The following is a 13,356-nucleotide window of genomic DNA, read 5'->3' on the forward strand; positions in this document are numbered from 1 at the left end:
GAACATGACCTGGGTCCTCTGTAGGAGCAGCCAGTGCTCCATCCATGGCACGGTAATTTTGTTGGAAGTCTTTCCCAGGCCTCTGGGCTGTATGGTTTTTGCTGAGACATTGCCTGCAAGGCAGACAGCACTCTCCTGTTTGGGTTTCACTCTACTGCTTTAGGATCCTATATTATGCTTTTGTTACATCATATTTAATATCATTTCTGGGCTGCTTTTCTCATTTCTTTGTACTGTCTCTCTGTATTTTCCTGTACCTAAGTTTCCTTAGGATTGGTATTTTAAACTATCCTCCATGAATTTGCTACATTTCCTTCAAACTGGCATTCTTGTGGAATGGTGTTGCTTGTTATTGGAGGTATCACGGTGTAATGCCTGGCATAACATTTGGGGGCTTGTCCGAGATTTAGGGCCAAAGGTCTCATCTTCTGAAACTGTTTCAGTTCTGACAATAGGACCATTGGCATCAGGGGCTAGGAAGGCTGAAATGCCAGTCAAAGGCTGGGTAATGGGGCAGTCCTCAGAAGCATTTGGTTAGTTGATCCACCTCAAGAGGCAGGGAGCAATCATGTCAGCTTCCAGCTTGCAGTCTCAACCAGGTGAAAATCTGCTGAGACAAATTTAAACTAGAAACAGAAGTTAAAATTTGTCTGATAAATAGGAAAAGTGAGAAATCCCAAGACCAGGGAAAAACTCATCTGGGGTCCGTTTAGGCTATGCCAATCCAGGTCTCATGACTTTTTGGTTTCCTGAAACTCATATGAATTTTTAGTTTGCAAAAGGAAATACATAAAAAGACTCAGAAAAATAATATATTAACAACATTTTGTGAATAACAGGTAAAACTGCATCCAAAGAATGAGTATCAATTTTTCTTAGCTGTTTGTTTTGTAACTTTTATAAACAACTTAAATGTGTTCACGGTCTGAAACTCTAACATTTTAACTGTAGACCCTGTTGTTGGTAATCAGCCACCGAAGGACCTTGGCTACTTTTTGTCAGTTCTTCTTAGCATTTACGTTTAGTCCCCATCTCCACATTACATTGGAAAGTTAGGCAGAAATACATTAATGGTTTTATATTAAACTCCGAATGCTTCTACTTTCCTTAACAAAGCAACTAGAAGAAATAAATTTAAAATATTTTAAAATCCTATATCAAAGTCTACCTCAAAAATGGCAGATATTAAAAAATACCATAGTAAAAGCTCTGGCTTTTGGGTCAGATATATACATTATATAGATGTGTTTAGCATGATGAAATGCATCTCTTAATCTGTCTCTAGAAGACAACCAAAAGGCAATTAAAATCTCAAGCTTGTGACTGGACAATAAGCAGTCAGTGCTCCATCAGCTTATCAGAACCCTATTAGCCAATGTCAAAACTCTGGACTTCCGAAATCTTATAACAACATAAGCACAACAATAACAGAGAGAGAAGAGAAATCTGAAATATCTCCCATTTTTAATATGCCTCAAATCATTTTTCTGTATCATTACAATTCATATATCTTAAAATACCTATTTACACCCTCCAATCTTTCTTGCATTTATCAACCCTGAAACATTTCCCCAGATGAAACAATATTCTCTAGATTCTCAAAACCTAAACTCCTATATCCTCAGACCCTACATAAACTCCATTGTCTTTCTATCCAGCTATTTACCTGAAGACATAGATAATTAACATGAACCTGTAGGCAAAGCAAACCTGCTTGCCTTTTTTTTAAAATAGAAGACCTACTACCTGGTAAAAAAAAATTTTAATTAATAAATTAACCAATAAACTAACAATGGATCTAATTATCTGCTCTTTAGCTGCAAGGCTACCATTAGCTTAGCTTAGCCATCAGTGTAATCAGAGACCTGAGAAAGATAAATATGTACCAATCCATGTACCAATCCAAATGACAGTGACAACTAGTCAGTCCATCACTCTAGGCAGCTGTCCCTGGCTCCTGTGGTCTCATGGCATCATGAGCAGGGCGGTCCAGCGACCAGGCACAGAAGATGAGAGACTGTTTCTGTGGAGAAAGAAACAAGAGAATGGCCTCACCTCACCCTTAACAACATGAAACATTGACTCTCCAGGTGTCCACAGTTTTGTCCACAGTTTAGGCTGGGCCCTATCAGTGGGCCAGTTAGGGCAGTCTTGCCCAGTGGTTAGCATACCATAATCCAGAGTCACATTGTGCCCAAATCTTCTTGGAGACCTTGGGGGAGCTACTGCCAGGATTTTGGGACTCTCTGTCATAATAAGCTTACACATGTTAAAAATGCCATGTTCATCAGATCTCTGACAAGCTTGAGGGCCAGCATATCTGAATTATTCTTTATCTCTCTTTTAATTTTCTATTTTAAATTGCATCCTATGAAATAGAGTGTCATAATCTCTAATTCTGGCATATTCCTTAAATAAATATTTTAAAACCGTATTTATCTCAAATAGATCTACATAGGCTAACTTCATAATTACCCATCCTAGGCTTAATTTTAAAAACATAAGCAAAAGACCAGACAAAATCCATTCTTATAACTAATTGAAATCATTAGCATCACTTTAAATATCTTTTTAAACTAAAATCAAAGCAAAACTTTTAATTAGATATAATATATAGAAGGGCCAGCAAATCTTGCTCATCCTATCATACTGCATAAGACTGAACAGCAAAAAAGCATAAAGGACAAAAGTTTCATTTAGCACTAAATGGAGAACTAAACACAGCTGGCAACCTTAGCAAAGATGGACAATTCTGGCCATTTCAAACCTATGGGCCAGAAAAAAACAGCATCAAACCATTTATATAGGAACTGGCAACCAGGCATATACTTTATATAAGAATTAACAATGACTTGAATATAACCCTGTGTAAACCTGGGCTACAGAGTATAAGAAAGCATTTTGCATTGAAGAAACATCAGCCTTTAAATGAAGAGCAACATATCTTATAGTTCTTTCTCAAATCCTGCTTGCAGGTGTAAAAAATAAAGCAAATAGTTTACATTTTCTCTAACATTCTATATGCCTTCAGGTTAGGCTTTTCTCCGCTCTGTTCTTTTGATTTTACCAGACATTTTTCTTGATTTTCTTTTTTTTTTTTTTTTTTCTTGATTTTCAGACCACATAAAAGTTTTCATCAGAACCATATAACTGCAATTTTCACAATTGGCTCAAATAGTATACCTTGGTTTCATTTGGTAAAATTAACAAAATAAATACCAAAGTCTTCTGTCTTCCCCAAAGGATTGAGAAACTGTTCCAAGTTCCCTGTTGGAATGCCCAAGGTCATTCTCTAAAATACCTGATAAACTTTAAAGTATTTCGTAGCCTTAAACATAAGTTTTTAAACCTGTTTTTGCAATATCAAAATGAAGTACCCTTTTAAGGAATGAAGTCACAAAGTATAAAAGTCAAAACCAAATTTTATCCATGCAAACAATTCAGTACTTTTAAAATCAATACCAAATGTATTCTTTTGATGTTGGCTGCCAGCAAGAGAAGTTCCTATATACAAATACATGGAGGTGCAATTTCAATATTTTATATAAACAGAGCTTCAAACCTTATTATTTTTATAAACCTGGTTTTTAAGACAGGACAGAAACTGTGTAAAGTCTTAATACATTTAATAATCAATAATCAGACATCAAGAAATATAGAACATAGTAAACATATTCAAAACAAACAAACAAAACTATAAAACTTATTTTTTACTCTTTTTAGCTGTAATTTCAATGGAGGAACATCTTGCTACCTGTTGAATCCAATTTTTTATGACCATAGAGGCTTGCAGCTTTCTTACCTGAGAAGCCTCTGTTGCCCCTTTAAGAGCTGCCTGCTTGCGCAGGAGCCTTAAACATTTTTCAAAACCTATTTTATCCACTTCAGCAGTAGCATCAGTCTTAAGGTTGGATACTATAGGGGCTGGCATCCCATATATAATCTCAAAGGGAGTAAACCCTAGCTGGTAACGGGAATTCCTAACCCTATAAAGGGCAAAGGGGAGGAGCATCACCCAGTTAGTGCCAGTCTCCAAGGTCAATTTCGTTAAGGTCTCTTTTAATGTTCTGTTCATCCTCTCTACCTGTCGTGAACTTTGGGGCCTATATGCACAATGCAATCTCCAATCTGCCCCAATAAACTTAGCTACATTCTGACTTACCATTGACACAAATGCTGGTCCTCCAGAACCAGGACCTTAGTCTAGGACCTGGGTCCCTGTTATTATACACTCTCTCTGGAATAAATCCTACCTGGAATAAATCCTGCAATGTCATCTGCCCTATTCTTTACTGTTTCTGTCAAAGAAGGTGGCTGGACTTTCATTTGTTCCCTGTCTGACATTATACACCTTGGCCAAATTAGTGGACCATCTTGCGGCCGCCTTGAGACCTGCCAGCAGAGCCTAGTAGTAGACTAGGAGATGCTCCTTATCTGCAGCCATGTTGTAATCCTAATTGGGCCTCTTATAGGGAAAGTAATCATCAATATGGGCTTGATTGTTGGTTGGGACTCCTGTAGTGTCTGGAACATTTTTGCGCACCTCTGAAATAACATGTCCCTGATCCTCTGTGGTAAAAAGCTGCTGGCAATCGTCCCAGGTGGGCTGGTGGGTGAAAAGAGCGGTTTCGAAGGGATAATCAAATCCCTAGAATTGTCAGAGAACTTGTCATTCTGAATTCTTTCCATGGGAGTCCCATCCTGCAAAACAGTGCAAGGGAGCCAGGACAGTGGCCTCTGGTTTTGGAGAGCCTGTGGAAGAATTGTTAGTGGGGTCAGAAAGGGCTTAATCCATGGAGGTGGATGAATCATCAGAACCCTTTCAAACTACAATATAGGGCACTTGGTCTGGGTGCCCACATGCTTTCTAAAAGATTCTATTTCTTACCACAAGGATGGTGGGAAGGTGGAAAGTTCCTTCTGGCAACCAGCCCACATTGAAGATGGGCTATTCTGAGCTGCAAAAAAGTCATCATTTTTCCTTTCCTCACATCAACTGAAAGATCCTGAGCTCTAGTCTTAACTTCCCTAAAATAAGTCAGAACCAAGTCAGTCCCATATCATCAGTCAGTCTTTTCATCAAAAAGAAAACAAAGAAATGAAACGGACAATTTCTTTTTTTTTTTTTTTTTTTTTTTGGACAATTGCAACAAACAGTAAATCACACAAACACAAAAAGAACCGGCCGTCTCAGACAAAAATGAAACTAAAGGCAACAACTTACAGCCTATACCTGGGCTAATATCTAAAATCACTAAAGCAAGAAGAGCCATGGCTTCAAAGCACAAGCCACAAGCAATTAATCACAAAAATAAAACAGTAACTCCAGGTACAACACCAAGAAAAAGACAATCATATACAGAAATGAAGTAAAACCAAAAACCTGGCTTTTCCCGGACTTCTCTGCCACAGAAGTTCCAGAAAGGCTACGAAAACCAATCCTCACTCAGGTTCCCCTATCCCAGGAGTTCCAGGGAGGCAGAAACTGACAAAAATGTCTTTTTGACCCCCAGCAGCCTGATAGGTCTGTCTTATCCACGTCTGGCCACTTCTACAGGCATCTCGAGGCTTTTCAAAACAAGGAACAAAAAGTAAAGGCAAACACTTAAAGCAGATGGACAACACAATAGACATTTCTTGCGGGATTAAAGCTCTCCGGGTTGGGAGTCTTAGAGATCCTAAGGCATCCCGAGTGGACGAGCCCCCAGATGTAATGCCAGGTTCACGGGACCCTCAGAGACCACCAGGAGACAACTTGGTGCCATAGCAAGAGAGCTTTATTACGAGAGCGATCGAACTCAGGACCCAAGTCCCACTTCTCTACTGCTGCGTCAGTGAGACTGTTCCTTCCTTGGCACTCATGTCCTCACACTGATGCGTGTGCATGATATGACAACCTCCTCTGGTGTGTATGAGATAGAGGTTATCAGGGTCTTTGGCTATCAGTGACTTAAAAAAAAATGTTGATTCTAGGGCTGGAGAGATAGCTCAGCGGTTAGGAGCACTGACTGCTCTTCCAGAGGACCTGAGTTCAATTCCTAGCACCCACATGGCAGCTTACAACTATCTGTAACTCCTTTTCCAGGGGCCCCGACACCCTCACATGCAGTCAAACACCAGTGTGCATAAAATAAAACTAAATAAAAAATTGTTTAAACCTTCCTTGACTCTAGCCAGGTGTGGTGGTGCACACCTTTAATCCCAGCCTCAGAGAGGCTGAGGCAGGTGGCTCTCTGTGAGTTAGAGGCCAGCCTAGTCTACAAAATGAGTCCAGAACAGCCAGCTCTACATAGAAAAACCCTACCTTTAAAAAAAAAAAAAAGACAAAGCTTCAGCTTTGTTCAATGTTAGAAGTGGGTGATGGCCTGGGGAGAGCAGCAGCTCTTACAGTTATGCAGCTTAGTGACCTCTGGCTCCACAATTGACTATAGAGGGCACTTGGTATCATGGTGATAGCCACCTTAGTAGTACCAGATGTAGACAGTTTGTTTAGGGCAAGCAGAGATAAGACAAACAGGCATGGTCCAAAATAGGTGGGCCAAAAATATGTGAAGCAGGCCTGCTCCCTATCCTAGGAAGAGTGCAAGAGAGGCAGGTTGCTCTGGCAGTCAGGCCAAAGCCACAGGAAAGGGAGAATCCTCTCTAGTTTCCATGGGAAGGACACAGGTGATTTGGAGTACGTAGTGGCAGGAACTGCATGCAGAGTTGAGCTTTTGTGTGACAAAGGGGACCTTCTTAAAGTCATTTGGGGATGATTACAGATGGTTATGGGGTTTCTAGTGCTGAAGCTGCTGGCTAGGCCCAAGTGAAAATCTTACACGCTAAGGGTTTTGGCATCAAAGTCTGGGTCTCAGTTCTGAAGAGGAGGTCTCCCCGAAGTCCTCTGATTGAGTACAATTAGTACCAGAGTGCAGAACTTTAGTATTTGAAGTCTTGGAGCTACAGGGCATAGATCACCAAGACTAAGGCTTGTGTCACTGGTATTCATGATCCTGGAGCTACAGGATGCAGATAGGAACCTTCTCGTCCCCAGAGACAGGCTTGACTGGGACTGGAGTTTATTTTCATGAGCAGGTAGTGTCAGGAAAACCTTCCCTACTGCCCACAAGATGTGTGCAGTTGGTGCCTCTTTTAATCTTCCTTTCAGCAACACGTACATAGCAGATGCGCCGGCCATTGTTTCTGGAACTGCAGGGTGCACTTGGTACCACCTTGAGGGCAAGCACAAATAACACTGGGCGTCTGGAGAGACACATGGTATCAGCAGTCCTAGGGTCTTTGTTGTTTTAGTTTGGTTTGGTTTTTTGAGACAGGGTTTCTCTGTGTAGACTTTGCTGTCCTGGACTCACTTTGTAGACCAGGCTGGCCTTGAACTCACAGAGATTCACCTGCCACTTCATCCCTGGAGATCAGCCAGTCTCATCTCCATTGTAAATTTGAGGTAAGCCTAGGTTACATGGGACCCTGTCTCAAAAATCAAAAGCAAGCCTGGCATGGTGGCACACTCCTTTAGTCCTGGAATTTGGGAGGCAGAGGCAGGTGGATCTCAAGTTAGTCTGAGGACAGCCTGGTCTACACAATGAGTTCCAGGATAGCCAGGGATGCATATGAGATCTTGTCCCTAGAAATGAAGACAAACAAAAATTTAATAAATTAAAAAAAGTTATTAGTAATCTGACTTCATTTAAGAGCCACAGGGACCACTGGCTGCAGACCACATGGTGGAAGTAGACAGCAATTCATGGCCTTTGTGATGGCCATGTGGGTGTTGATGCTGAACTGTACAGCTCTGGAGGGTTTGGGGATGCTGAAGAGACACTGTTCTGGATGTGGAGGTGGACTGGATTTCTGCAGTAAAACTCTTCTGGAAAGACCTTTCTCATGGTTTCCAAAATGATGCTCTCCCACACTGGATGCTCTCTGACACTTTCCCAGAATCTTCAGTCCGGCAACATGTACATAGATGATGTCTCTTCTCTAGCAAAGAAGTATCAACCAACCCCACAGCTTTCAAAACACATCACTGGTTAGTGTCTACTGATTGCAGACCTCGTCACGTTACTGCCTAGTGGACACACCCACAGTGTGTTTAGCTGTCACCTCATACTGAGCACAGCTGTGTCTACTGGCTACACTCATCTCTGCCCCAGAAATGGCTGCTGCTGCTTGAGCTGATGAGGGCAAGCCATTGAGTCTACATCCTGAGCTGTGTTGCTCTCACTGTGTCTGCTCTGTCAGTAGATGCTTTTAGCTTTGTAAGGTGTTGCCATATCTTAAGGCATTACAATATTTCCCGAGCAGTGCTTCTGAACCTTCCTAATGCTGTGACCCTGTAATCAGTTCATGTTGTGGTGACCTCCAACTCCTTTGTTGCTACTGTTATGAATCATAATGTAGATATATGATATGCAGATGATCTTAGGCAACCCCTAAGGGTGAAAGGGTCATTCCAGCTCCTAGGCTGAAACTGCTGCTAGACCTCGCTTCTGCTGTCTAGGGACTGTTGTCCTGAGTGCCAGCATCTTCCACTCAGCAACACAGAGCAAGAGTTGATACAGTTCTCTAAGTATACAATGAAGTGCATTTTTTATAGTAAGAGTTTACTCTATAGTCCAGGCTGGCCTGGCATTGGTGCCAATTCTCCTGCCTCAGTCTTCCTAGTGTTGAAATTACAGGCATGAGGCCCCATACTTGCCTGGGGACTAATTTTTGGGCATTACATGTGCACAGTAAGAACACTGCCATTGACCTAGATCCACAGCTAATGGTGAGTGTCAGGGTACTTCTATAATGGCCACAGAGTGCAGGGAGTTCTTGATAGTTCTCAGCATGTACTGGAACGGTCTAGACAATCACAGGCTTAGCAAATGTTCTTCCTTTTTACTGAAAGGAAAGGCTCTGGGGACACAGGATGTAGGCTGCTGGGTTAAACTGTGGGTGCAGTACCCTCTATTTGCTTACTGCCTGTCTCCTGGGAGCTGGGGAGATTACAACAGTGACTGTGGCATCAAACCACTGATCACACCGAAGGAACTGTTTTGTACTAGTTCTGTGCCTCAGAGGAAACAGCCTCCACACTGTAGACCTGGCATGTGCTGACACTGGCGGCCCACAGAACATCAGCTGCCAGGCTAGAGGTGGAGGGACAAACACTTAGTGGTTAGAGAACCAGCTGCCCTTGCAGAGGACCCAGGGTCAGTTCCCAGCACTCATCTGACAGCTCACAACTGTTGGTGACTCCATTTCCACAGGGACCAAACGCTCTCTTCTGACCTCCTTAGCCACTAGGCACATAGCTTGTGTACATACATACATGCAGGCAAATAGTCATACATACAAAATAAAAGTAAATAAATCATTTAAAAAATCAAATTCAATAGAAAAACTGAGAAATCAAATGAAAAAAGTAAATGCTGCAAATACAAGCTCAGCACAGCTCAGAGCTCTGTGCTGAGCCTGGTTCTTGTGCCCAAGTACTTACTGGGTACCTGAGATCTAGACTTGTCAACGATTACCTGAAAACTAAAAATCCTGCTGGGTGGTAACGGCAGCACAATGCTGGTAACGTCAGCACCTTCGAGACAGAGGTAGGTGGAACTCTGTGAGTTCAAGGCCAGCCTAGTCTACGAAGTGAGTTCTAGGACAGACAGCCAGGACTGCTTACACACACACACACACACACACACACACACACACACACACACACCAAAAAAAAAAAAACCCGGAAAGATTGCAAAGTACAAGGATGACCAGTCTGGAGTGTTGCTTCCTCTGAAGGGGAAAAAAAAGGCTTTATTATTTATATTTATTTAAAATCACCTCTATTTTATGAACCATAGCTGACAGGACAAGTTAGAACATTGAGATACCATAAAAACACTCGTGATATAATGCCAGTTGTTACTGAGATGCACACAGTATAGATAACACACCACATGAAACAGTGCAAGATGAGCAGGCCCTGAAAACCATTTAGTCAAAACTGTCCTGCAAATACGAGACATCGATCGACAGCAATGATCTATAAAAAGATCTGAAATAAAACTTCACGGAGGGGGGAGGAGCCCCAAGAGCTCAACGTTTAATTTCCTCCTCTGTATCCGCCTCTGATGATGACTCCTCTGAAAACTGTACTTCAGACCAGAGGTAGGCGATCAGCATTAGACAACACAGTAAAAGGACAAGAAATATAGGGACCACAAGTACCACCACTTTCAGGTTTACATCTTCGTCCTCTATCCTCCTGTCGACAACTGGAAATAAACTCAAGTTTCGCTCAGCTGGCTTACCAACAGGCCCACTGTCCACACTCCCCCCATTGCCTGGGCTGCTGCAGTCAGGAGGGGCAAAACCAGCATCACAGTGGCAGTGCTTGAAATTGTTGCACACTCCGTGCCCATGGCACATTTCCTGTGGTTTGCAGTCATACTGGAACACCACGTGATCAGTGCAGATGTACTCCACACAGACTTTGTTTGGGGCACAGAAGGTGCCAGTCTGCACATCTCCATAATCAGGGATATCAGTCATGTCATAGGCATCCATGCTCCAGCACCAGTCATCTCCGTAAGAAACCTGGAGAAGAGTGTGTTGGGGTTTGACCAGTGGCAAGTATCTAACATCTGTACATACCAGTTTCCCACAAAATACATCCTCATCGGTACATGTTTCATATCCTAAGTTAGGAGAGGGGGGATGGCCGCAGTTTCCAAACCGGTTCCCTTTGGTGTTCATTGCAATGTAGCAGTCTTCAGGGGCAGATCTTGCAGGGTACCCATATATCTTTGTGCACTGCTTGTCGGGGTTCCTACACCAACCTCCAGAGCAGAAATAAACCCTGTCACACCGTGTGCCATCCTGCTGGTAGCTGTTTGCAGGACAGTGCTGGCTTTTGCCATCGCAGTACTCGGGAAGGTCACACACATCCTCAACAGGACGACACAAGGCCCCCCTTTTCCTGAAAGTGCATTTGTAGCAACAGAGCCCCTCGCTACACTCCGCACCTTCCCTCAGCGTGCACGTTGATTCACAGCACGGGTGATGCTCACAGTGAGGACCACAGTCACACTCTTCCGGTTCCTCCACCACACCATCTCCACAACTGGCGTCTCTGCGCTTGCGGCTTTGGTGCCAGGGCTCATCAAGCAGGCAGGACCCTCTGTGGTCGTGGAGGAAACGGTAGAAGTGGTCAGAGCTGCAGTTGCTGAAGCCACTGTCCTTACTGATCTTCTCGTGCATGAGGCAGAAGTGCTTAGGGTCACAGGTGCAGGCCGGGTGGTCGTGCTGGATACCCAGGTTGTGCCCGAGCTCGTGGGCCATGAGGGCCGCAAACAGGAGCACATCTTCATGATGGAAGGCCTCCACAGCTGCCGCAAACCCACCTGAACAGGCACCATTGAGAAAGGCCAGGCCCTCGTTCTCTCCTGGGTGATGCCCAACGATCAAGTGTGCAACATCGTGCCTGACCCGGTCCCTAAGCTTCTCCTGTCTCCAGCGGTTGAAATTCCCGAGCGTAGCCTGCAGGTCCCCAGGCACCTCTATCAGGTCCCCCTCCGTCCAGATCTCCACACCCACCAGCACCACCTCTGTGTTTATGCCCCTGGTGAAGCTGTTGGCCAGAGCAATGATGTCCACTACTGCCCGCACCGTCTCCTTGACGTTACTGCCCCACATCTGGAACCGCTGGTGGTTGACCACGACAAACAGCTCCACGTACTTGGTGTGTGACCACAAGTCCGACAGCGCCTGTAGGTTATCAGGCTCCCTGCTCCTCTGTTGCTGGCTCATGTCCCCTGGGCTGTCTCTGGGAGTGACGCTGCAGGAGACCTGAGGCTGATGTGCCACGGCATAGAGGGTGTGTTCATACTTTTTGGAAGAGAGCATGGGCTCAATGACATAGGACGTCCCCTCCTTAATCAGGACGCCCCTGAGGCCTGAGCAGATGTTGACAGACACAAAGGAGCCTGGAACTCCTTCCATGTAGCCCTCATAGTGGCAGTCCTGTGACACGAGAGGCATTTCTTGCCCCAGGATGCCACTGTGGTAACTGTAGACTGGGAAGTTCTTCATGGAGTAGTGTCCCTTCACCTTCAGATGAAGCAGCTGCTCCTGGCCCTGCATCAACAGCATGTAGGACACCTTCTCTTCGGGATCTTCGGCCCCCTTGCCCGGCAGTCTCTTGGGGATGACTGTTTCATAGGAAGAATTATATACAGAGCCTGTGTCACAGAATGTGCTCGGGAGAAAAATCAATAGCACCAGGATCGCTACACTGACAGATGGCTGTCCTGGCACTGGTCTCTGACCCAAGTTCCACTGCTGAGCAGCCCAAATACAAAATGTTATCTTAGCTTCCTTTAAGGCGATTTGCCTGATCTGTAGAACAGAAAGAATGGAGGCAATCCCTCTCACTGATGCTGCCACTGACATGGCGCAAACAAGTTGTTGATGATGTAGGATCTATGTCCATCAGTGGCAGCTCTCTCTGAGAAGCAGATTTTCCCAGACTCAGGAATCCAGACTTGTGCCTGTCCCTTACTGGGTGCTGCCCAGCTTGAACCCTGCAGCCTTCATGCTATGTCTCCGTTCTTTCTTTTCTCCTGGCTTGGTGGTTATGTACAGCACAGGGACTCCTTTCAAGTGTTGCTTTCTTTGATGTTCATGGAGATGAGCCGTGTAACTACAATGACTCAGCCAGTTCTATAAATCAGATCATCTCTTATCCTCCGGAGGCCATGGACACCTGACATCTGTTAACCTGCTCATTCTTTCAGAGCCAACATTCTGGCAGGGCTGCGGGGGAGGGGACAGAGGTTCTCTGGGTTCTCTGAACAATTAAGAGTTCTCTTTTGCCCTCCCTCTTTTCCTCATTCTATGGTGGTTTTGCTGTACTGATGGCTAGTTCTCTTGTCCATGACTGCTTCATTCCTTTCATAGTACGTACGCACGCGCGCATACACATACATACATACATACACACACACACACACACAATTTGGATGTTCTACTTTCCCTCGTCCTTATGTGTACCAAATGAATTCTGAATTTATCTGCTTTAAACACGAATCTTCTTTAAGGCATAAGTGTTAAATGATCTTTTTCTTTCTTTCTTTCTTTTTCTTTTTCTTTTTTTTTTTTTGGTTTGTTTTTTCAAGACAGTGTGTCTCTGTGTAGCATTGGCTGTCCTGAACTCACTTTGCAGATTAGGCTGGCCTCAAACTCATAGAGATCTGCCTGCCTCTGCCTCCTGTGTGTTGGGATTACAGGTGTGCAACATCACCACCCAGCATGTTAAATGATAAATATATTTTATCACAGAAAAATATTAGAGCCTAAATTTTAGTTCTCCCAACGGTC

At 43.9% G+C, this 13,356-nt stretch overlaps 1 protein-coding gene across 1 annotated transcript; it reads right to left on the reverse strand.

The window, feature by feature from the left end:
• Positions 1 to 9,796: 9,796 nt before the first annotated feature.
• On the reverse strand, positions 9,797 to 13,268 carry LOC129675837 (disintegrin and metalloproteinase domain-containing protein 1a-like). Its single transcript, XM_055605943.1, has one exon. It carries the CDS (start codon positions 12,427 to 12,429, stop codon positions 10,075 to 10,077), a length of 2,355 nt encoding a protein of 784 aa, XP_055461918.1. The 5' UTR covers positions 12,430 to 13,268; the 3' UTR covers positions 9,797 to 10,074.
• Between the last annotated feature and the right edge of the window lie 88 nt (positions 13,269 to 13,356).

This window comes from Psammomys obesus, unplaced genomic scaffold, assembly GCF_907164565.1.
Source record: "Psammomys obesus unplaced genomic scaffold, mPsaObe1.curated_primary_1811, whole genome shotgun sequence".
NCBI classification, from domain to species: Eukaryota; Metazoa; Chordata; class Mammalia; order Rodentia; family Muridae; genus Psammomys; species Psammomys obesus.

What these genes read in the sequence shown, in the direction of transcription:
- LOC129675837 (XM_055605943.1), bottom strand. Translation starts at nt 12,429, where the DNA reads ATGTCAGTGGCAGCATCAGTGAGAGGGATTGCCTCCATTCTTTCTGTT.